A 23878-nucleotide genomic window follows, 5' to 3' on the forward strand; every position below is an offset into this window, starting at 1 on the left:
TTTCGCTTCATTATCCTTTAAAATCTTTAAAATTCTGTTGACGGTATTGTCATCTCATATTGATGGTTTCATGTAATAGGAGTGCTACAAAAGGGTGACGGGGCCACAATATACTTCCGTCAGCAGCCAAGGGTGATATCCATATTGATAGGCAACGGACAGCCGCGTCCACTTCAGTGCCCTGACTGCAATGGTCTTGCCAGGGATAATAAATTGCATTCTCCAGTCGCCCTTGCAAGTGGCCCGGATGGAAGTGTGTATGTCGGAGATTTCAATCTTGTGAGACGGATCACACCCAATGGCCAAGTATACACAGTGTTCAGAATGAAGTAAGTAAATTTTACCATTATCTCCATTTTCTTAACTTGCAGTGTTGTCAGTTTTTTAAATCCATTCCTTCTTGGATCAAATGTGGAAATTTTGAGTGATCAATGCATTAGTTCTGGAGAAGGATCTCACTTTTTTATTCATTTTATTTGCGTTAAGGCTTTTAGAAAATACATCGCGGAAAAAATACATTTTAATAACGCTTTCTTAAAGTGTTAGTACGAGGTTATTTTTTCAACCGAAGTGTTTTCTGAAATAATAGATGACAATTGTTGCACTTGTAAAAAGTCGATTTACGTACAAATAAATAATACCTTTTAAGTTTATAACATGTGCTAATTTTTCGAAATATTGCGAATGCTTAGTTTTTTCCAATTGTACTATTGTGTAACAAATACGTATTTGAATAAAATTCTTTGAAACAGTAATTTATTTTTATTGGGAACCTAAGAATACACCTTTATTTCAATCTAATTTAATCTCGAAAAGTAAAGCATTTAATACTTTTAAAGATCTTAATCCAATAATAAAGTCTCGGGGATTAGGAAATGAAATAACGTTTTTTGAAAATTCAATTTAACTACAACTAACTAAGGAATTAAAAAAGGATTATTTCGTCCGGGAGAAATAAAAGAACAGAGCCTCAGTTTCGTTTACATTTCTTTACATCTTCTTTGAGAGTGCTATTAAATTTTAATCGAACATTGGATTTCTACCTTAAGTTGTAGACATCTTAAAATATTGTTTAATGCTTTTATCTGGTACGTGCAGAACATCCAGTATTTCAGAAATTCCACGCTACCGATCCTCGGGAATAAAAAAATAAATACTGGAACGGAAAGTGGGCAAATAAAATGAAATAAAAATGTTTTCTTTGCTCCCAAACCACTGGCTTTAGATTCGTGACCTTAAAGAGGGGAAACAGTGCTTCGTTCCGGATATGACATGAATACTTTGCTGACAGAAATCTTTTGCTTCGTTCTGTGCATAAATGTCTTTCTTTGTTAGGACAACGCCTTAAATAATCTCTTGCTTCTTTCCAAAGCCGTAGCATGTTACTTTTCTTAATCAAAATGTCTTTAAAATTTCTTAACGTCTCTCCAGAAAAATCAGCACTTTGATTGTCTTATCTTTCCGGAAAATCATAATGTCCTACCTGTCTCAAGCCAGATATCTTTAAAATGTCTTGCTTCGTTCCGAACATGATATCTTGAAGACTAGTTTTAGAATTAGGCCTTTGAAATATACTTTTCCTTTGCTTCAAAAATTATTAAAATGTTGATATAAAATATTTTTAAAATTATATCACACAAGTTCTCCACATATTTTTTTCTTTCTGTTTGCAGGACATCAGATGTTTCAAGCCAGTATCATCTTACACTGAGCCCAACGGATGGACATTTGTATATTTCAGCTCCCGAGCATCATAAAATTTTGAGGGTGCATTCATTAGACAAAGTTGAAGATCCTGATTCAAATTTTGATGTCGTCGTTGGAAGCGGGGTTAGATGTCTTCCAAGAGACCGCAATAATTGTGGAGATGGTAAACCAGCTTTAGAGGCTTCCCTGGCCTATCCAAAAGGTAATAATATGTGAAGTTTATTTACAAAACGTTTAGAGGAAAAATAATATTAATGACGTAATACAGCGAACCGTAATGATTATGCATTTATTTTTCATAAGACAACGATTAAGACGTAAAAGTGTAAAGCGGTAAAGATTGTCATAAACCGGATATTATTATTGTTAAATTATGCGACAAACTATAACCCGTTTATGGAGCATGAAGTAAATGCAAATAGTGAGCCTCAGCCACGTGGAAATGAACTAATGTTCAAAATCTAGAAATAAATCGCAACGTTTCGCAACGTGAAATACACCATTTTTCCATTTTCCCTATATTTGTAGCCACAAAGGTTATACTGTTATGTTTCCAGTTAACTACGTAAGGAATTATCGAATTCCTCATGCGTGCTGTTGAGCTGAGGGGTTAGCATGTCCAGCTTACAATTAGAAAATCCGTCATTCCGATACTAGAGATGGCAAAATTGATGTTTTTATAATTCCTCGACCAAAATGTCTAATAGCGTTTACAGCGGTACTAGAACATCGAGAATGTTGTCGACAATTTTTCGCTTCCACGTAGATTTTGTGCGCTTTAAATTATTATAACAATAAAGGAATTTTCTTCATAAAGAACTATTCTTGGTGTTTTCTTGTCCATCTGGCAATTGGAAGCTATGTGGCTTGAATCCCGACAATGTCACAGGCAATTTTTCATGTTTCCAGGTACGAATATGTAATAGATTCTACAACGGCGTCTGAATTAAAATGCGGTGGACGACAATTCGCCACCACCTGGATTCTCTCGACTGCTTTTTGATTCTCTCTTCAGTCGCTCTTTAAGTGGGGAATAATACAAGAAGAAACTATCCCATTCATCTGTATATGCTGTCATGGTGTAAGCTGTTAGCATATTAAGCTGGTAGTTGGAAAATCTGTAGTTCAACTTTCGGCAAAAGTACCGACGATTTTTCTTGTTTCTTGGAATCAAATGTGTGAGTATCTGCACATACAACTAAAAGCTTCACCTTGGAAAAGTTTTTACTTCTTCGCCTTGGGAATTGTTCATAAACACTTTTATAAAATGTGGATTGACATAAATGTAGTTTGCTATTCCCCATCGCATGTGCTAGCTACATTGAATACCATATTATCATACCTTTTCATATGAGATTTCCCAAAAGGAAGCGAATTCAAATAAAATTAATGTCATTGTTCCTTCTTTGTTGATTCTCCTGCGCCTGAAGTAGCATCTCCATTGTGAGTCATTCCTGTTTGATATAGAAACCATTATTAAATGTCTTTCGCCTACAGCTGTAAAATTTCTTTCTTCAAAGTGAAAAAAAAAATGGAATCTTTCTAATTTTAGTCAATAGCCTAATCAGATTTAAAAACTGTCAGAAAGTAAATGTAATGAAGAGTATTTAAATTCTCGCAGCTGTAAATCAGTCGATGAATTCTACTCAAATAATTCAGGGAAATGAAAGTTTAGTGGTTAATAACGAAACACGGAATAGACAACATAAATATCTGTAGCAATAATCTTCAAACTCTGCCAACAGAACAAATCTTTATAAATGTTTATTTTCTGTTGTTTGTTTGTTTAATTTCTAAAGCATCATTTCTGACGGAGCGGAACCCCTATAATCCTTAGAAAAGTAAATGTTAAACTGCATTGAAAACATATCAATATTTTGAGCATCTTATATGGAAAATGAAAACGATGGTCAGCATTTGATTACAAATTTACTCATAAAAGTAGATTTACTTTATGTCATGTTTAATAATATAAATAAAAATATTATTTATTATTATTCTATACAGTTAGTTTTACTGTCTACGTGATGTTAAAAAATTCTTTCGCGTTTTGATTCTGACTTGCGAAAACCTTATAGAAGTTTTGCTTGGAATCCCAAGTTTCCGCAGAGTATAGTTTGGAGGCCACTGATTTAGAATACCAAATAAGGAATTTACCATACAAAAAATTTCAAAGTACATAATGCCAAAAACTCAAATAATGAAACCGACTTATGACCGAAAAATTGTTTTTCCGATTCCAAAACCTTTGTTGTCATTTAATTTCCAATCATAAAAAATCTCTCTCTCGTTGATTTTTAAATTTTACGGTTGCTTAGTTTTTAAATATATATTTTGAATTAGAAAACTTTTATAGCAAATAAGTGTTATAAGTTCAATTTATATGTATTTATTTTCAGGTATGGCGGTTGCTGTAGATAATACGCTGTACTTTGCGGATGGACCAAATATCAGAATTGTAGATAATAAGGGAATTATCCATACTCTTATTGGAGATCATCATCATAAAAAACAGTGGAAACCTATACCTTGCTCTGGAACCTTGAAAATGGAAGAGGTACTATAAAAAACAAATTATTTCGCTCATAAACCGATATACTTGTTTAGGCGTACGAAATGAAATAATTGAATATTATTTTTTTATAAATTTTAACAATGTGCGTATGTTAACTTTCAGTAGAAGTTCATTAAAGTAATTAACTTAATACTGAAGTAATAATTATCTTTTATTTAAGAATATACAAGTTTTCTTCAGCCTGTAGCGCGAACCATGGAACTCATGTAATACATTTTGCCAAATCGTATGGCAACCTCTTCAAATATCTTTGACTTACATCGTCATTGATAATAAAATGGTTGTATTTAATTCACTTCTGTGGCAGGGCGCACTACTAACTTTTTAAGATATAACACTTAATTAGTATTTTTTGCTGCCACTAGATATTACTGTGTGTCTGCTATGGTGAAATTTATCGAAAGTGAAGTACATTGACCATCATTCCTATGCAATGCTTTTTAGTTTTGGTAATATTTTTTTTCGGAATGAGAGCGAGATTCGTGGGTGTTGAGCTGTGTAATGGCTCTTTAACTGCATCAGTTGATGTAAAAAATTTCGCAGCGATTCTCGATGTTTTGTAATACTTTTTTTGAAAGAATATGACGGGATGATGTTCAAGTTTTGAGTTTTATTTATCTTTATTTTTTGGGGGAGTTTTTATCTATTTTTTCTAGCGTTAAGACCGATATAAAGTATCGTTCGTAAATACTTTTACGCCTAAATGGCAAAACAAAAACGGAATTTAACAGAAGAAGAGTATATATGAAAGATAAATGACTCTTCTCCTTACACTGAAGGCAGTGATGATATTTTTGCAGCACTGGAAAGTGATAGCTGTAGCGATTCCAATACATACGTATTTACTTGTTTACATATATTTATTTGAGGCAAGTCAAAAATCATACAGGCTGAATTTTTATGAAGCAGAGTTTTAACAACTTTTATTTTTATTAATGTGTTGCATTAAATAAAATCTATGTTTTGATATTTCTTCCGTATAGTCAAAAATGACATTACTCTAGAACTGATTATTTTACAAAATTTTTAAGGAAAACATAAAGTTTTAAAATTAATTCTGATAACTACCCGAGTGCTCCGTGCTTCTCTCATAATGTACCAAAAATTGGACGATAAACTTAATTAATGCACATTTTTTTCCAAAGTTAAGTTTAGCAGGCTTAGCAGGCAAAGTTAGACTTACTTGCCCATCTGCGCAACACAATGCATCCAGTTAGCACGCTGTCCGAAGACAGCGTTTTGGTGCCCAACTCCAACTACCACTATTAGCTGAGATTATCGAGCATTTTACTTGAAGTGTTCCCGCTCACATGCCTCCATGGGCGCCTAACGGTAAGAAGTCCTAGCAGGAATCCCGCGTTGGGAAAGTGCAGAGCGGTTCGATGCCCATCTAGTTCCTATTCTTGGAAGCCAAGAATATCACACATGTGGTGAGACTTGTTCCGGCTCAGTTGAGATGGTGCCCGATGGGCTCATGACGGTCGGAATTCTGAAACTTAGTTCTCTAATTGAAGTTGCAGAAGGTTACCTAGAAATCGCAGGTCCTAAGGGGACGGTGGACTTTAAAATAGCTAAAAATCATCCAAAATATTGAATTTAATATTTTACTCTCGTAATATTCCATATACGTAACTACATCTTATGCAAAAAAACGAATTCAAATATTCTAATTTTTAAAGACGTTACAACCATTTAAAGTAAATAAACAGTGTAAACTTTGCCCTTTAAATTTTGGAGAAAATGTAAAAAAAAAATGTATTTCAATAGCTATAATATTTATATATTCGCCGAAAAGAAGTATTTATTTCTAAAAAAAAAAAAAAAAAAAAAAAAAAAAAAAAAAGGCTAGAAATGTCAGGATGATAAAACATATGGTGCGGGTGAATTTTATTTTAAAAGTTTCATTGGATATAATGCATAAATTCTTTCTCCCTATAACTTTGCATCAAATACCAATTTGAGATATGTTTATATTTGTCATATTTAATATTATGAGATTAAAAATAGTTAAACAATACAAAATGTTATCTAGTGTTTACAAATTCATATTTAAAGTTAATTTGCTGTTTCTCATGATCATGTATTAAAGGTAAGTTTGAAGAAAAACTTTAAATTCGTTTTTCTCAAAACAAATTTTTTGGCAGTTCCTATGTCTTCAAAATGCTCCATACGACTCATATGTAGTTCAAAATGAATGTTATTTGGAAGAAACTATCTTGTTATATGTTATAGTATAACTGTGTATGCATTTTTTGATATGAGGTTATTAAAAAGTTTAAACTTGTGATAATAGTTAACAAAAGGTGATATTTTTCCAATAACTGGGTTTAAGTTCACAAAATTCCTTTTAAAAAATTTTTGATTCATCATATTCAATAACGGATACACAAAATCTTTCGTTAAGACTTTATAACTAACTAAAAAAGAAAAATTAGGAAAAAATATTGAAAATTAGAGCGCAAGGAACATTTTAATCTTTAATTAAAATAATTAATTATTTGTTTTAAAAATTTTTAATTTAAAATAAATTGAAATTTTGAACATATATTTTATAAACTGATGTTATAATATGAATATGTGTAAAATTTCTTGTTGAAAACGCAAAAACTTAAAAAACTAATTTTTAAAGTCCACAGTCCCCTCAAAAAACTAATTTTTAAAGTACACCGTTCCCTTAAGCATAGTACCCGTCGCGAAAGCTTCGCATCCACCCCTTCGCTGATTACTAAGATGACTTGCGAGGAGGATGCAACGCCATCTGCCGGGCATGCCTGTGCCGAACAAAACATTTTCGCACGATTTATTTACGAGAGATAATTAAATTCAATAACATCTTATTTATAGAAGAAGCTCCATGACGTTCTAAATCTAAACAGTTACAGTTCTAAATCTTTTTTGGGGGGGAGGGAGCAACATGCTGATCAAACTAATATTCGGGAAGCAGACTGTTGAAAGCAATGTAAGATTTCGCTCCCCCCTTTTTAACAGGAATTTTTTTTTATTTAATTGCAGTTATCAATGATATTTGCTTCTAAAGAAACAATAGCACAGTTTCATGAAGAAGCAAGCGTCTTATATATTAACAAAATCCACTTAAATACTTCCGAAAAAAAATTATCAGCAGATTGGAATACTACCGCATAATTTTCATCATTTATGAAACGTTATAATTATGAGTTAAATAAAACTCTAAAGTAAGCCTAGATTGAAGACTTAATTTTTTAAATTAGAAGTACCGGACCCCTATAGACGGCTCTTAGGAAGGGGGAAATAATAAATAAAAAATAACAATAAAAACAATAAAAATTATAACAAAGTGAAAAAAGTATAAAGAATAAAATATTAATGAACTAAATTCAATTAATAATAAGTAGGTAAAGATAAAATAAAATTAAATAAAAAGTAATAAAAACATATAAGTAATTTATCGATATTAAAATTAAATAGAATAAATAAAACAAATGAATGCTCTATAAATTATAAAATGAAACAAAGTATCTTGAAATTAAAGCTGAGTAAATTATCAGCTACAAGACTGACTGAAGATAAAATAAATGTATCTATTTATTGTATTCTTCAGCATCACATAAAACAGAATTTTTATTTTGTCTTCTAATTCGTAAAAAAGCCTCCTTTGGCGAGATGAGTTCAACCCACAAAATTTCCTCATCCTAGCAGAAACATATTTCACATGTAAGTTTTCTTTCTCAGCTGTTCAAGCTTTCCGCGTGTTTTTTGTCTTCCCAGAGAAAATGTTTCGTAACTTTAACGTTTAATATCAATGTGAGTTCTACTAATTGCTGAATAAAATGCCATACAAATCATACTGTTATGCGCGTACGGGGTCTAGTGGATTAAATGCTCACAGAATTGATTATAGCTTGATAAAATTTATCCTTCCCCAAAAGAAACACTTTACAGGTCTGGGAACTTTCCAAAAAAAGTACTCGCACAGCTCCTCTCAGTATAACAGAGCACAATCAGTAGTCATCACTCCAAACGATTTAAAAACGCTAAACACAACACATTGCAAAGCGTATATAAGTAGCGAAGCTCGCAATACTTTCAGTACTCTGAAGTCCACTTTGAACTAAGGACTAGGAACTGATGGTCTTTCCAGTTTTATATAGTTTTGCCCCGACCGCCAAGAAATCTCTAGTACGTTCCATATCTCGAAGTTACTGGAAGTGCATATACGGTAAAAGTTACATATAAGGGCCAGATATGGTTACAGTTATATACAGGTGTCAATTACAGTTATTCATTTACAGTATCAATTACAGTCGTATAGGGAGCGGGCCAAAATATCGCCAATTTTGGTAACTTTTGGCAATTTCTCGCCAAATTTGGGGACAAAAATTAGTCTCGAAAACCATCCCTGCTTTGGTGATATCCCGCCAATTTAGCGAAGTAGTCATTTGTCTCAATGTTAAATAGATTTGAACCTGCAATATTATTTTTGCGGCAAATCTTTTCATGTTACATCATACAAAAGATACTATAGTTTCACACATAATTTCACTAAAATTATTTACATATATACAAAATTCTTAACAATATATTACATTTCAGTTGCATAACAAAATACGAGAGATGGCTTATTTAGGGATTAGGCAGGCTTTGCTTAGAACACGCGATTTCACTTAAAAACCAGAACGAAGAAAGGCGGGCGCTGTTGAATACAGGAATTTAAGAGTAGAATCCGCTTTATGGTTAAAAGTATTATATCTTTCTTTTCATTGTCTATGCAAAATTTGAAAGTTAAGATTATACACCATTTTCAAACTTTTCCTGCAGATTCATAGGTAAAAAAAATTAATTAATAATAATTTTAAAAAATCTGAAAGGTTTCAGATTTTAAATTACGTCCAAAGGGGTTTTTTTTAACGTTTTGTGCGTTACCTTTATTTATTAAATATTACGTTCTTTGCACTTAAACCATAAAATTCAGTTCAATGGCAGTGTCGCAAAATAATTTTAAAATGAGCATATCTTTAGGATTTCCGATACACATTTCCGAGCGCTGGAGATAAAAAGGTTTTTTCCCCCCGTAAGTGTGTTGCCATTGCTCGCTTTTAAATCGTTGAGTTTGTTACTCAAAAATTCGTTAAACTTTTACAAAATATGAAATCGATCATAAAACAAAATCCAAATTTCAAATTTGATCTTCCACATGCTCATATTCGTAGCAGGATTACGTCATTCAAAATTCGATGGCTTTATGTACCGTATTTTTATCGCAATGCGAGAAATAGACATACATTTATGCAGATTTTTCATTATTTAATTTCTTCAAATATAATGCAACACTCTAACATTTGGTGGCAACAGTTTGAAAAGTGAAACGGACATTTATAGTGATTCAACGTAAAATCGCAAAGCGAAAACAATACTCCTTCAGGGAAAAAAACCTGTTTGAACTAATAATAAAATTAAAAATAAAAATCTTCAAGAGCTAAAAATGTGTTTCTACACTTACTTCTAAGAGTAGTCACTAATAGCATTCCAAGCCGATAAAAATCCAATTTTTAAAACTAAATTAAATTTAAAATTAAAAAAAATCTGAAAGTTTTCAGATTTTACATTGCGTCTAATTGCGCCTATTGCGTTTTTTAACGCCTTTTATTTAACGTTTTGTGTGTTACCTTTATTTATTAAATATCATGTTCTTTGCACTTAAACCATAAAATTCAACTCAACAGCAATTTCACAAAATAATTTTAAAAGAGCATATCGTTAGGGTTTCTGATGCACAGTCTAACGCGTTGGAGATAAATTTTTTTTTTTTTTTTTTTTTTTTTTTTTTTTTTTTTTGTTGTTGTTGTTTTGTTTTGTTTTGTTTTTTCTGCCATTGTTCGCTTTGAAATCATTGAGTTTGTTAATCAAAAATTCGTTAAAGTGTTACAAAATACGAAATCGATAATAAAACAAATTCCAAATTAGGGCTTCCAGATGCCCATATTCGACAGAGGATTACGTTATTCAAAATTTGATGGCTCTAGCTACCGCTGTTTTAACACAAAGTGAGAAACATACATACATTTGTACAAATTATTCATTATTTAATTTCTTTAAATATGACACAGGCCGGTAATATTTGGTGGCAGAAATTTGTAAAGTAAAACGGATATTTAATGTTTTCAGCGCAAAATGGCAAAACAAAATTCATAGCCCTTCTGGGCTAACGCCCTTTGGGCTAAAAAGGGGTAGATTTAGAAGCTGAACACAGGTATTTCGACCTGAGTTTGATTGCAAGTTAACGGGCTGACTACATGGGCATTTTCGTGGTTTTCCTCGTGTGTAATGTGTACACGAGTCAGTTTACTTTAGAAAGTCCTCCATGAAGGCATCCCTCTTCTTAGGCAGATATCCATAGCTTGCTTTACCATAATCAAATCAAATAAACCAAACCTTTTCGAGCATAAACTCAACAGTTGCTTGAATGAAATTATTTCTTGGCGTATGAAATTGGAGGTAGGATCGAAATCGTTAGAAACCTAAGAAACAACTTTTTAACATTAACAAAACATGATGGAGCAATGACCTGTAGGAATCATTCATGATTTTAAATCTAGTCACATAGCTGACACCATTCCTGGCGGTGAAAACCCGTAACATTTACTGAAAGTTCTAAAATTGTCGTATAAAATCTCATATTGCTACAATAAAATTTTTACAAAAACACGCAATACCTGTCGTACGAGTTTTCAGAGACTCATAAGGCACATTCCCCTACGTTTGTTATAAAACAAAATGCCATCACGCAAGTAATCCAACCTTGAATCCCGACAAATGGGCTATCTGCTTGGTTGTTTTTGAGATTCTTCCCCTGTTTTTCCATAGAACGACCTCCACGAAAGCATCCCTACAGTTACACACATAGCCCTCGCATGTGTTTGATAACACAGATTTTAAGAAAATATAACAGCATAGCATAGCAATAATAATTTTATAACAGCATAGCAATGTAACAGAAGACAGGCAGAAAAATAAGAGATTTTAGGGAAATATTATTATAAGTTATATCATATATATTGCATAAAACAGCTTTTTTATTTATTACATACACTTTTAACTTCAAAAACAAAGATATTACAATAATTAAAGCCATGATATTACTGATATAAGATACAGAAGCCGCAAGTTCATAGCTAAATAACCGCTAGCAATTTCGTTTCATCCTTTTTATTTTAACAAGACATCCAGTGAGCATTGTCAGCTCATATAAGATGCAGTCAATATGGCTTCGCTACGTTGTCTTTCTAGTGACGCCAGCAGTTTTCGTTAGAGACAACGAAGTGCTGTTGCAAAATGTTTCCCAGCAAATGACACCATTATCGAAGATTACAGCTGCTTTGTTAATGTGAGGCCCCCATCTTGGATGATCTGCAGCCGTGACATGATGTCTCAAGCCATCGACTTTAAAGCGTGCTTCGAGCTCAAGCTCGGATACTGTAAGTCTTTTATGGCGCGTAAAGTTCTGGATATATGTAATAAAAAGGCATTATATTCTCTATAGAAGCCCAACCAGGATAGTGCTTATCGATGCTGACTGCTAGGTAAGGAAGGACCCGGGTTCAAATTCCGAAGAACGTCTGGATGTTTATAAATGTATAGTGTCTGTACGGCATGGGGCACTCTAAATATGCGGCAAACCGAAAGTTATCTCGAGAGGCTAGTGGTATGGAAAGAGAGGTGGGAGACCATCAGACTCGTTCCCCCGGGTTGCCCTTCTTCAAAATTGAGAGCGAAATTGAGCAAAATCATACTGTCACCTATATGGTGCTCAAGGCTCTTTTCCAACGACAAGCGCAATCTTACACTCCTTACCACGATGAATTTCCTGGTCTTGTTCTGATGTTGGTCTCAGACAAGTGAGATAAATCACAACAACAACAACATATTCTGTTAATATGTTTTAGTAATTTATTGTATTGTTTGACTTAAACTGTAGTTAATACGTTTTAATAATTTATTGTGTTGTTTGACTTAAACTGCAATATGATGAATTATTAAAGTACTTAATATTAAAAACACTTTTCTAGGTCAAACTTCGATGGCCAACGGATTTAGCAATCAATCCTTTGGATGGAGCTTTGTACTTCATAGATGATCACATGGTGCTTAAACTGACACATGACAAACGTGTGATGGCTGTTGCTGGACAACCAGCGTATTGCAAGACTTCTAGTACCAATCTGCACAAATCACGGATGACTGGCGAAACTGCTTTGGGTTCCCTTATAAGTTTTACTTTTGGACCGACTGGAGAACTTTACATTGCTGAAGTTGACTCAAAAAATGTGAACAGGTAATTATTATATTATGAAGCGCAGGTTTACGTATTCCTTTCAAATTAGAAAAATAAAATTTAAAGAATTGTAAACTTTTATGTATCACTTATTAATATGCATTTAGTGGAAAAATTTAATTAACAGTAAGCAACAGCTGCAGTTTAAAGCTGTAATCATATCCTCTAATAATGCTAATATAACTCCATGATTATCTTAATCACTTACCCAAAATCTGAATCTCCTGTTAATGTTTAGTAATGTACAGTATCCTGCTTCCTGGAAGTACTATACGCTGAAACAGTCACTTAATGGAGAGTGGAAGTATTGATATTTAGCTCATGAGTATCCATGACCCTGAATTTTCGTTCCCATTAAAAGTCAAGTATTTTTGGTATTATGACTATTTGTAAATCTTCAATAATTTGACGAATTCCTGACAGTCTTATCTGAACTCCCTGTTATCAGTATTAAAACATACCAACATCCGACTATCACTTTGCTTAGAAATACAAAGTAAAGAGACGCTTCTAGTAGCAACTGATCCGTGCAGGTTCAGTGCTAGGCTTTTGCCCCCTGATACAAACTTTGCCTCCCGGGTGCAGCTGCACTCATTTGCACTGGCTTCGGCAAAGGTTTTGGATCCATACTCAAAGATGTTATTTCAGTTAGTGGAGCATAAGTATTATTAGTTCTAAGCATTTTTTCCAAAGCTAATGGTGATTATGCAAAAATTTAAAGTTAAATGTCAGGCCCACTAGAGGTTGATATGTGAAGTCGCTGAATACTTTTAGTTCAACTTGGGTTTAATTCCAGGCGAACGGCTGGCAGCAAGGGCGTTTTCGGGGTTTTCCCTGAGTTTAATGTGGCTACGAACCAGTTTTCCAAAGAAAGTCCGCCACGAAGGCATTCTTCGCCTCAGGCAGACCGCCCTAGCGGGCTTTGCCATAGTCAAATAAACCAAACCCAAATTAAATATTTCTACATCAAATGAGACATTTTCTTTTATCCTGTCAAATCTAATCTTTATTTGCTACAGATGACACTGATTTCCCTGAAGCTTTAATTGTAAAATTTAGCTTATTAGATTTCATTTTAAATTTTGCCATCCGGTCTTTTTCAAATAGATGTTTTTTTCTTGAAGTATACAAATATGGCGTTTAAAAAGACGCAGCAAGGCTTGAAACAAAGAAAGAGAGAGTAGAACTGTCATACCTTTTACATAAGATTAATCACTTATGTATTTTCGCCACCCAGAATATTTGTGACAGTCATCTGTGAGTTTTGTATAATTATTAAAACAAAAAATTTTCAATGATGCAGTCTACAGAACACTTACCTTTACATTATTCTACGCAGGGTAAGGAGACTTAGCCCAGATGGCGAACTACTGCATTTCGCTGGAAAAGAAGATGGATGTCTCTGTGAGTGGCATAACTGCACTTGCGCAGTAGAAGATGAAGGTTTCCTAGCAATGGATACGAAGCTCTTCGCTATTTCATCTTTGACCGTAACAAGTGATGGAGTTGTCCATATCGCTGACCAAGGAAGCTTGAGAATCTTGTCCGCGATCCCATATTTGCCCCAACCCGATGAGCAGTTTGAATTTCAGATCGCTTATCCTGACAATCACGAAGTGTATGTATTCAATAAATATGGCCAGCATTCTGTCACTCGCAGTATATTAACCGGCAAGACTGTGTACACTTTTCTGTACAATGTAAATACGAGTTTTGGTAAGCTGAATGCAGTTACAGATGCGTCTGGCAATAAAGTATCTTTCCTCAGAGATTCTGGTAACAGCTTGCATACAATCGAAACAGCAAGAGGAACCAAATGCCGAGTACAAGTAACTAAACAAGGGCTTCTGGAGACAATCGTAGATCCAGACAGCTTAAAAATAAAGTTTCAGTATGATGCCATCGGTCTTCTAACGAGCCGATCTGATGCAGCTGGACGATCATTCTTCTATGTTTATGACGAGAATGGAAGACTCACTGATGTTGTGAAGCCCAGCGGACAGGTAACAAAACTGTCATTCGATCTCAGTCCAGAGGGTGCATCAGTATTCTCCCACGATGAAGAGAAAGACAGCCAACTGGTGGTCACTGTCAAAGGAACTACTGTTATATCCACTCAAAGTAAGTCGTCTTTTGTTTTCTTTTTCTAATTATCTTAAATCGAATTGCTTTGATACTAACATTAAACACTAGGAAAGTTATCTAAGTTTATCCTAAATAAGTGAAATCATATTTAAAATCTTCCGAAAAGTTATCTTTGGATTGCCACATAATTTGATGCATTTTAATATCATTGTTACAGTGATTAATTAATTGCACATATTGATGAGCATACGTTAATAAAACTTTTGTTTCCATTATTAGCAAATAAGGTGACCTATATTTATGCTAATATTTAGTTAGATAAAGCTTTATGTTTAAACAAACGCATTTATTTCCGAATAAGAATCAAATTGCAAAGAATGAAACTGAAATAAAAAAAAACACTTTTTGAATATTGTTGAATGTATACGTAGCATCTTCTTTCGAAATTATTATTTCTGTACCTTGAAGGAGGTACATTGTTTTCAATGTATATATAAAATCATGTTCTTGCAAAATGAAATCTGCCAATACGGTCATTTTTCAGAAACAGGCAGGCGGAGAACAGAAAGACTATAAAAAAAGCATTCATCCTCCTTGCTTTTTGGTAAGCTTTGGCGCTTGGTTAAACATCTTTAAATTACTCCCACCTACCTTCGCGCATATTCGCTGCTCAGTATGTTGTCGTAAGAGAAAGCATAAGACCTTTAAATTATCTTTCATATTTAACCAACTTCCTATCACGAAACTGAGCTATTTAAAAACAATATACGCAATTCCTAGTTCAAGTCTTTATTTTGTTTTGTTTTTAATTGGATCTAACTAATATACACTGACGAGGTAATACATTATTACATCCCCACATTTCTCATGGAAATCGTCTGGATAACGTTGAGAGCACGTAATTAAGTGGGAATGGTATTTATCTGCTGATGGCGAAGGTAAGGAATCATTGTTGCACTTAACTTTTGCTAGTGATGGAAAGGCTGATGATCTAAGTGACTATGATAGAGGGCAGATTGTAATGGCCCGAAGACTCGGAAAGAGTATCCCCGAACTGCACGACTGGTACGTTATTCATGATCTGTCACTGTTAGTTTTTATACAAAGTGAATAAATGACGGTGAAAACAGCAGTAGACGTCAAGGTGTCGGACGTCCAAGTGTCAATAAAGAAAAAGAACGTTGGAGAGAGTCCCCCTTGGTAGAGCAAAATCGACGCCATACTGTGGCTCAGCTGATCCAAGCGCAAGTGTTTCGGAACACACAGTTCAGTGGACACTGTTGGATATGGGACTGTGCAGCAGACGTCTCATTCATGTGCCTCTGCTGATCAAGCGTAATTGTCAACTACGTCTACAATGGGCCTGGGAACATCGAGATTGGGTCATGGATAAGTGGAAGACAGTTGCCTGGTCGAAAGAATCGCGATTTCTCATTCATCCCATCGATGATCGTGTCAGGGTAGGCTGTCATCCAGGAGAGCAGTTGCTTCCCATCTGTACAGCAAGTCATACACAGTCTGGTGGTGGCAGTATTATGCTTTGGGTGACGTTCTCCTCGAACCCTTAGTTTTTTTTCAGAATAGACTATGAAAGCTGCGGATTATCTGAGCATAACTGTGGATCAATTGCACCCTTACATGGCGTCTATCTTTGAAATTGGAAATGGAATTTTCTAGCAGGACAACGCCCCATTTCATAAGCTCGAACTGTTCTTGAGAGGTTTGAGGAGCATAAGAATGAATTCCAATTATATGTCCTGCCACCTAACTAGTCGGATCTTAACCCGATAGAGCATATTTGGGATGTCATAGAGCGGAAGCAACAACTGACAACAACTGACAAAGTAGGGCGCAAACACCACAATGTTGGAACATCTCGACTTTGCGTGACCGTTGCTTAGACATTTGGCACAACTTGTCTCCAGTCATCTACCAAGAGCTTACCACCAAGCTATCTACCAAGCATCCATGCCAAGGCAATTTTCACCTGTTTTGCAGACCAAAGGTTGCGACACATGTTATTGAGTAGGTAAACATAATGTTTTGGCTCTTCAGTGTAAATTAAAATGCATTTAATTATTAATATATGGAATTGATATTTTTATGACCATTCTTGTCTTTGTTGTAATTAATAAAGGTGTACCAACGCCATATGTTACGTAACTGGTACAGAATCTTTTTTATTTTTTACTTTATAAGTAACTTATTTATTTTCATTTTCCTATATTAGCATCCATGCCAAGTAGTAGATGGTAATCCGAATTTCTCAAATTGCACATACTTTCCTGTTTTCTAAAAACCTGGAAAGCTTTAAATCTAATTAGCTGCTAGGATAAAGGCTCTTGTCTATGAAATGCAAATTTGCTAAACGAATTATAGCGTGCAACAAAAAAAAATCACTTTAGACAATGACCTTCTGATTATGTAAAGAAAGGCCATTTATAAGTTACACAGGATTTATCAAAATGACGGCTACAGCCTTTTTCTGTTTAATGTACTTCCTGTTGCGAAGTTTGTCAAAATGAGGCTTCGAATTTAGGACTACGTTTTTAACACAGTTGATGAGAGGTTTCTTTAAACCCAAAATCTGAATTTTGTATGTTTTTTACAGTTTGCTGTAATAAATCAAACGTAAAATGTTTGTATACTTAGTTTAAAGTTTACAGAAATATTCGAGAACATATTTACCAATTTAGATCCCTTTTTAATGCGGGCTGAAGTTAGATACATTTTTGCAAACTCATGTCCTAATTACAAAACAAAAGTTGCTAGTTTTGCCAGTTGATGGCTCTGTGTTAGGTAAAACAGCACTCGTTATTGAATTTGCAGCTGACTTCTTGAAAACGTTAATTAATTTCAAGATGTAACCGGATAAATTATGCATTCACTATGAGATAAATTATGTACATCTCTACGAAATTTGCATGCTAGTATGTGCAATTTTTCTTCACTTACCAAAGTGTTAGGAAGATTGGATGATTTCTTTTAACATGGGGTAGGTAAAATGTTGGGTTCTATATTTATTGAATCTTCGTAATCAAAATGTCGAAACTGTTGAAAGGATATGAGGAAAACAGAAGTATATGTTCAAAATAAATAGTTAAAGGAGGGAACTGGTAAATACATTTTTCAGAAGGCCTATGTATACTGGTTCTCCTCAATTTACGATGGAGTTACTTTCTGAGAAATCTAGCAAACTCTGAAAATATTAAGCATAAAGCGTGCTAAATACATCTTACCTATCGAAAATTATAGCTTATTCCAGTCTAACTTAACATCTAGCATTAGCCGTGAGATAAAAAGTGTTAGTAACTTATAGTATCTCAGATTACATTGTATAATTAACCGAGTTTAAAGTTGAGCAAATATAATTTCACAAAAATGCACATTTTTCATGCAAAATTTGTAATAAAATGTTGAGTATCTTGAAGCTGGAAACTTTATTAAGATGGTGGGCTTTATTAATGTGAAATGTATAGGCTCACCATTAATGTACGCTGCTTAAATTTGGACTCATTGAACTTTAATTAATTACTGGAATATAGTAAAGATCATTAATTTCACTCCCTCGTGTTAAGCTTCGAGATTTCTCATAGAAAACACTGAGTCATTGATACTTGCTGCTACTTTAACAAGAAAAAGGGTCTTTAGAAGGATATTGAGTTACACGGATTGCTATTTTTTTATAATCAACAGCAGAATTCAGTGTGTTTACCTCTTAGTGCTCTTGCTCGCATGTATTTTACATAGGGTCTTTCTAACCCTGTTCAAAAGAATCAAGATATCAGAATTATAATTCTTACTGAATGCTTAGCAGAATTATTCCCAGTGTGTAAATTGTGGGATAACCTTTGTTGATTCACGAAGAGTCTTGAAGAGTTCTTATTATATAATTGTACACGTTTAAGTATAATCACTAATTAATGTATGATTATTTAATTACTAATAATTATATTTATTTATTACCTCAGTATTAGGTCTTTGCTTTCTCTCCCTCTACAATATTTTATTTTTAGAACAATTTCCTAATTTCCAAAGTACTAGTTTAGCATTTTCCTACCATTAAAAAAGCAAAACATTGTAAATAGATACATTGTAAATTGGAGATTACGAACGATTTATTTATACAAGTGTTAGTACCAGAGTTTAAAGTAATCTTTAAATGCAGACATTTGCGCCCTACTTTGTCAGTTGTTAAATATTTCACTTTGCCATCATGATTTGATTTGTGTCTAACTTCTTGCCTACCTTGTTTTCCTGTTTAGAATGAATGTATTTCGAATTATGAAAGATTTCCACCCCAAATTTTGAGCCTAATTGTTTTCTTCTAAACCACTGACGCTTTTACTTTTGAGGTATTTAAATACTTCACAAGCGAGTGGCAAATTATATTCATGAGCTTGAATTTTTCATTTATCCTTTCCTTTTTCCGTTCCGCAGAGAATCATTTTTCACTTTTCCTGTTACTACTCTTTTAGTTGACCAATTGCATTAGCTTTCCGATCTATTAATGAACGATAATCCGTTTATGTATGTCATAATAAAAGCAAAGGAAATGACGGAACACTGTAGATGCGTGATTAGACCCATATTGAAGAAGAATTTTGATTGCGTAGTATTTAAAGAACTTGGCAGTCGAAGGCAGTTTTAATTCCATTTTTATTTCCAATTGATATTTGTGGCCACAATCACTTGGCACTCTAGTCGTGCCTTTCCACAGAAGATTTACATTTTTGATATTGTTGGGATAGAAAGCAAGCCAGCGAAATTACATCTTACCACAGTAGAGAGCAAAAGCTGAAGTGCGTAGTTATGAAATATGGAAGCATGCGAAGAGAAAAGTTTTGGTTTACAATTCGGTGATTGGTCGTCAAGAGGCATCTGGTATTAACGTTACGTAAGATTGCATGATTAATTTGAATGACGCAATGCAGATAAGTTATTACGATTTTAGAATAGAGAGGAAGAATTAATGTTTATAGTTATATTATAATTCTGATTCATACATTTTTATCTTACATGTATATGCATACTTGTGCGTCAAGCGTTTACCAACTTTGCATTTACTGCTAGAATTAGTACCTAAAAGGTATAAATGTAAGCTTCAAATTTACTGTATTAGCCAGTGTAAAAGACACATCTGAGTATAAGATGCACTTCCTTTTCCAAAACATTAATGTTTTTCTAATAAATTTTAAGAAAGAATGAAGCATTTTAATTGTTGCTACAATGTATTTATGCACTCAATGGAAGAACATCCGAGTAACTAAATACTTACTCGCTCCTGCCAATAAAAGCAACTGTGGATTCGTGTCCATAAAATTTAGCTCCTCATCAAACAGAAGGAGGGAGTTCTACATGCAGCTTTGAATGCAACATGGAGCCATTTAAAGGGCTCCATGCTGTGGCATCAAACCATGCTGGTCTCACCTGTCACCCATGGAAACGAGCTACCTTATTTCACTAAGAATAGGGAGAAAGATAGATGGTCAAATTCGGGGCCTACAGGCTACCCGCGCAATGGGATATTAACTAGAAACAAATACTCATCACTCAGCCGAGTCTTCTAACCCGTCGTTTTGAATAATTTTCACTCACTTCTCAAAATGCAAAAATTTCCGCTGACCTTAGCAATCTAATCTTTAAATCTAAAAAACAATTACTAATATGTTTAAAAAATATTTCATTGCCTTTCAGAATCTTTAAGAACATTACTAAGGTCACATTTTAAAATTACTGTATGGTAGTTCCTCTTTTTATTGTATCCTATGATGCTGTTACACATTCATTTATTTTTGAAATTATTAAGCTTCCTGCTTTTCACCAGTCAGTGATTGAATGAATCAGACGCTGAAGAAATCGGCAGTTCTACTAAGGTGCAAATCTCAGCAAACGGGTTAGATGCGGGAAACGTTCTCGCGAATTTTTCCCTGCGAAACGTGAATGCGAACCAGTTTTCTTTAGAAAAAGTTTTCCTTACAAAGTCCTTCACCTATACATTCCTTCTTATAGGTAAATAGGCCTAGTATGCTTTGTTATAATCAAATAATCCAATTCATTCTCTTAAGATGGCATCAAAATCTAGAAAACGGATGTGGTTGCTTTGCTTCTTTTTTATTAAGTGTTTGTGAATATAAACATCTGAAATTCAAAGCTGGTTTGCTAATCCTCCAGAAATTACAGCCGGATTTTCATCTCGTTAAGTTTTTTCTTAACAACTTCCTTTTTGTAACTTTGAATTGGTCTCATACCTTTAGGAATATTTTTTAGCTTTTTAACTGCTCAAAAGGATGTCTAGACAACACTTTTTTTCATCCATAATTTATTCCTTCTCCTTTCATCTTACCAGAGGTGATAGATAGCAAAACTTTGAATGACGTATAAGATGCTTCAATGTATAAGCGAAACTATTTTGAGACTGTACCTTTCGCGGAGAAAATGCGCCTTGTAAAGCCAACAACGACGACGTCTTATAAAGCCGATAATTTTGCTCAAACAAGTAAAAAATGCAATGGAGAAGGGGGTACTTAAAAGAACGTCGGTAAGAGAGGCGATTATGCAAAGCTATAAAACTATGTAATTAAGTAGTCTGAATTTTATCAGCTTAAATATTTTCCTTAATATCGTATAATAACATATAATTTTAAAAAACGAAGCCAAATGAAAAAATTTATAAAAATAAATTGTTCATTTCTCTAATATGAAACTCATAAATGGATAACATGTATCTATTTAATTAAAGGAAAAATTATTCATTAGTTAGAATACTTTTTACAATATTCAGTAATGCTCGTTACTATTGAATGGTTAAAGCTAGAAGCTTGGTTATAAATTTATAGGTCATAACTGTAAGCTTAAATTTCAATGTAATTTAAATAAGCTTAACTTTCACTTAATTAATAGTAACATATGTCCTTTTATTAAAAATGTCCTTCAATAAGGCCTGTGAATAAAACCTACGTCTATGACTCCGAACTCAGAAAGGTTAAAAGGGTTAAACGCACAAAAGGTTTTATTTCCTTTTCCTGCTCGAACTCACTGGCTGCATGTAAGATTTCATGGTTTTATTCCATGTAATAAAGTTAAAGCATACTTCCCTTTTAAAGACCTTTCTAAAGATACCTGTTCTAAAGCATGTACTTTTCTGCAATAAAATACAGACTTAGGGAAACCTGAGAATAAGATGTTATTATCGTCTACAAATATCTGCAAAGCAAGGAAGGACAACAATATATTTTAGAATAAGAAGGAACCTAAGAAAGCCAGCTCCAAACGTCATCGGCTAAAACTTGCTTTAATTATTTAGTCTTTAAATACGTATTTTGTTTGTTTGATTCTTTAATTAATTTTAATCAAGGCAAAGCAAGTGAGGGCTATCTGTCAAGGAAACGATACCTTCGTGGAGGATTTTCTGGGAAAAATTGGCTGCTATTCACAATAAGTATGAAGATAAACCACGAAAACTCTCTCCTGCCAGCCTGCTCTCCGGGATTTGGAGATGGAACAAACTACCGCTTCAGCGGTTTTATCCACTCAACCACTATCGGAGCGCTATAGAATAAATGCCAATTTAAATATTTCCCGTTGTGCGTAGCATATAAGAAACAGGAAAACCCTAGACACAGAATTCTGAGGAATATTCCTGCATTGAAAGCTCAGTAATTCTAACAAAAAGTATGTAAATATTTCAAAATCATACAAAATAATACAGAGGCCTTCCTGTGCATTATGTTAATGTAAACCATTCACACTGTTACATTTATTAGGAAAACATTACGGTCAGTGATGGTTATCTGTATATATATTTATTTAATAGTTATTAAAAACTGCTAAATTGGGCTTAAAATCTTGGGAAATTCTAAAGCCTCGTTTTTTTATTGTACTTTGTACATATATCATGTTGTTGAGCAGTATTTGCAATTACAGTTCTATTCTACAGTAATGAAGCATTTGACTGTAAAAAAGGAATTTAAAGCACCCGAACCTAAATCAATGTTTCAAGCAAGAAATAAATCCCCAGCTTAGAAAAACGCTTGTTCTTGCTCCATGTTAAGCCTGCTGAGTGTATGGGGGATTTAGTTGACATCCCATTTATTCGAAGAATTTATCTTCTGAGATATCTATTGCTCTGAAATTTGTCCTCACATAGCAAAACATATTAAACAGAGCAGAAAACAATCGCTGGTCAAAAACAATAGACAGTGCTAGTCAACGTTATTCTCAATCTCTTCTTTGTCAAAAAGTAAGTGGAGAGAATCTGCTATAGAATGTGTATGCCAAAAAGAAAAAAGACCGGAAGAGGCCAAGTCAGCTAAAACCTTTGGAGAACATTCGAATCCAAAAAAGAAAGAGAAAACAAACTTAAGATCTAAAGGTAAAAGGAAGGAGAAATTCTTAAGTCGAGGAATATGGAAGGACCCATAGGAAAGAGCAAAGCTCGAATAGCGAAAGGGAATGGGGAAACATGCATTTATGCAGTTCCCTTTGGTTTGAGAAATATATTTCTTTGAATTGAATTTGCATAATTCCTGTATCCTTATAAATGTATAATGATCTGAATCCCACACTACGCTAGGGAATTCACCTAAGGCTCGTAGAAAGTTCTGGAAATAGCTATAAACTAGTAACACATCGCGCAATTCAAAATTGTAAAAATTGCATTTTACATACACGCTTATATTTTAATGTTAGCTGATACATACCGAAAGCTTCTCTTCTCGGTATAGAAGGGTTTGTTAAGAAATTTTCGTTTTTTAAAGAAAGACAGTGGATACGAAAAAATGTCAGAAAGTTGGATTATATTAAGTTCCTAAGTATTACTGACTTTGACGAATGTTACATAAAAGCTGTTTTAAAAAATGCGCATTTAAATTACGTTTTTTAAACCACTCGTTTTATTTATGCGATAATAATGCTCTCTTCAAAATAAAATGTTCTACAGCTGAATCTTATATATAAAAATTCAAATATCCGTCTGCTAAGGGGAAAAATAGATGCCGTCCAATACCTTAGTTTATCTTTTATCAGAAGCACGTATGCATGAATGCATTCAACGAATTCTTATTTTCAATATTTTGTTAAGTTGTAGAGGCTTTAGGTATATTTTTGGAAGCAGGAAAGATGAAAAATAGCAAACGCCTTCGCTGGGAATCGAACCACGGACCTCTGGAATACCGGCCCAGCTTGCAGAACCACTACAC

At 33.8% G+C, this 23878-nt stretch overlaps 1 protein-coding gene across 6 annotated transcripts in view; it reads left to right on the forward strand.

Annotated features, from left to right (window-relative positions):
* LOC118192698 (teneurin-a-like) overlaps window positions 1-23878 on the forward strand; it is a 1025489-nt gene that overhangs the window by 956300 nt on the left and 45311 nt on the right. For all 6 annotated transcript variants that reach the window (XM_085809689.1, XM_085809693.1, XM_085809690.1 and 3 more), the window contains 5 exons: window positions 80-329; window positions 1674-1909; window positions 4107-4264; window positions 12328-12593; window positions 13933-14714. In XM_085809689.1, coding sequence (XP_085665815.1) covers window positions 80-329; window positions 1674-1909; window positions 4107-4264; window positions 12328-12593; window positions 13933-14714 — 1692 coding nt within the window. The remainder of the gene's footprint in view (window positions 1-79; window positions 330-1673; window positions 1910-4106; window positions 4265-12327; window positions 12594-13932; window positions 14715-23878) is intronic.

This window comes from Stegodyphus dumicola, chromosome X2, assembly GCF_044657685.1.
Source record: "Stegodyphus dumicola isolate Sdum_Otavi_A_Nest chromosome X2, ASM4465768v1".
NCBI classification, from domain to species: Eukaryota; Metazoa; Arthropoda; class Arachnida; order Araneae; family Eresidae; genus Stegodyphus; species Stegodyphus dumicola.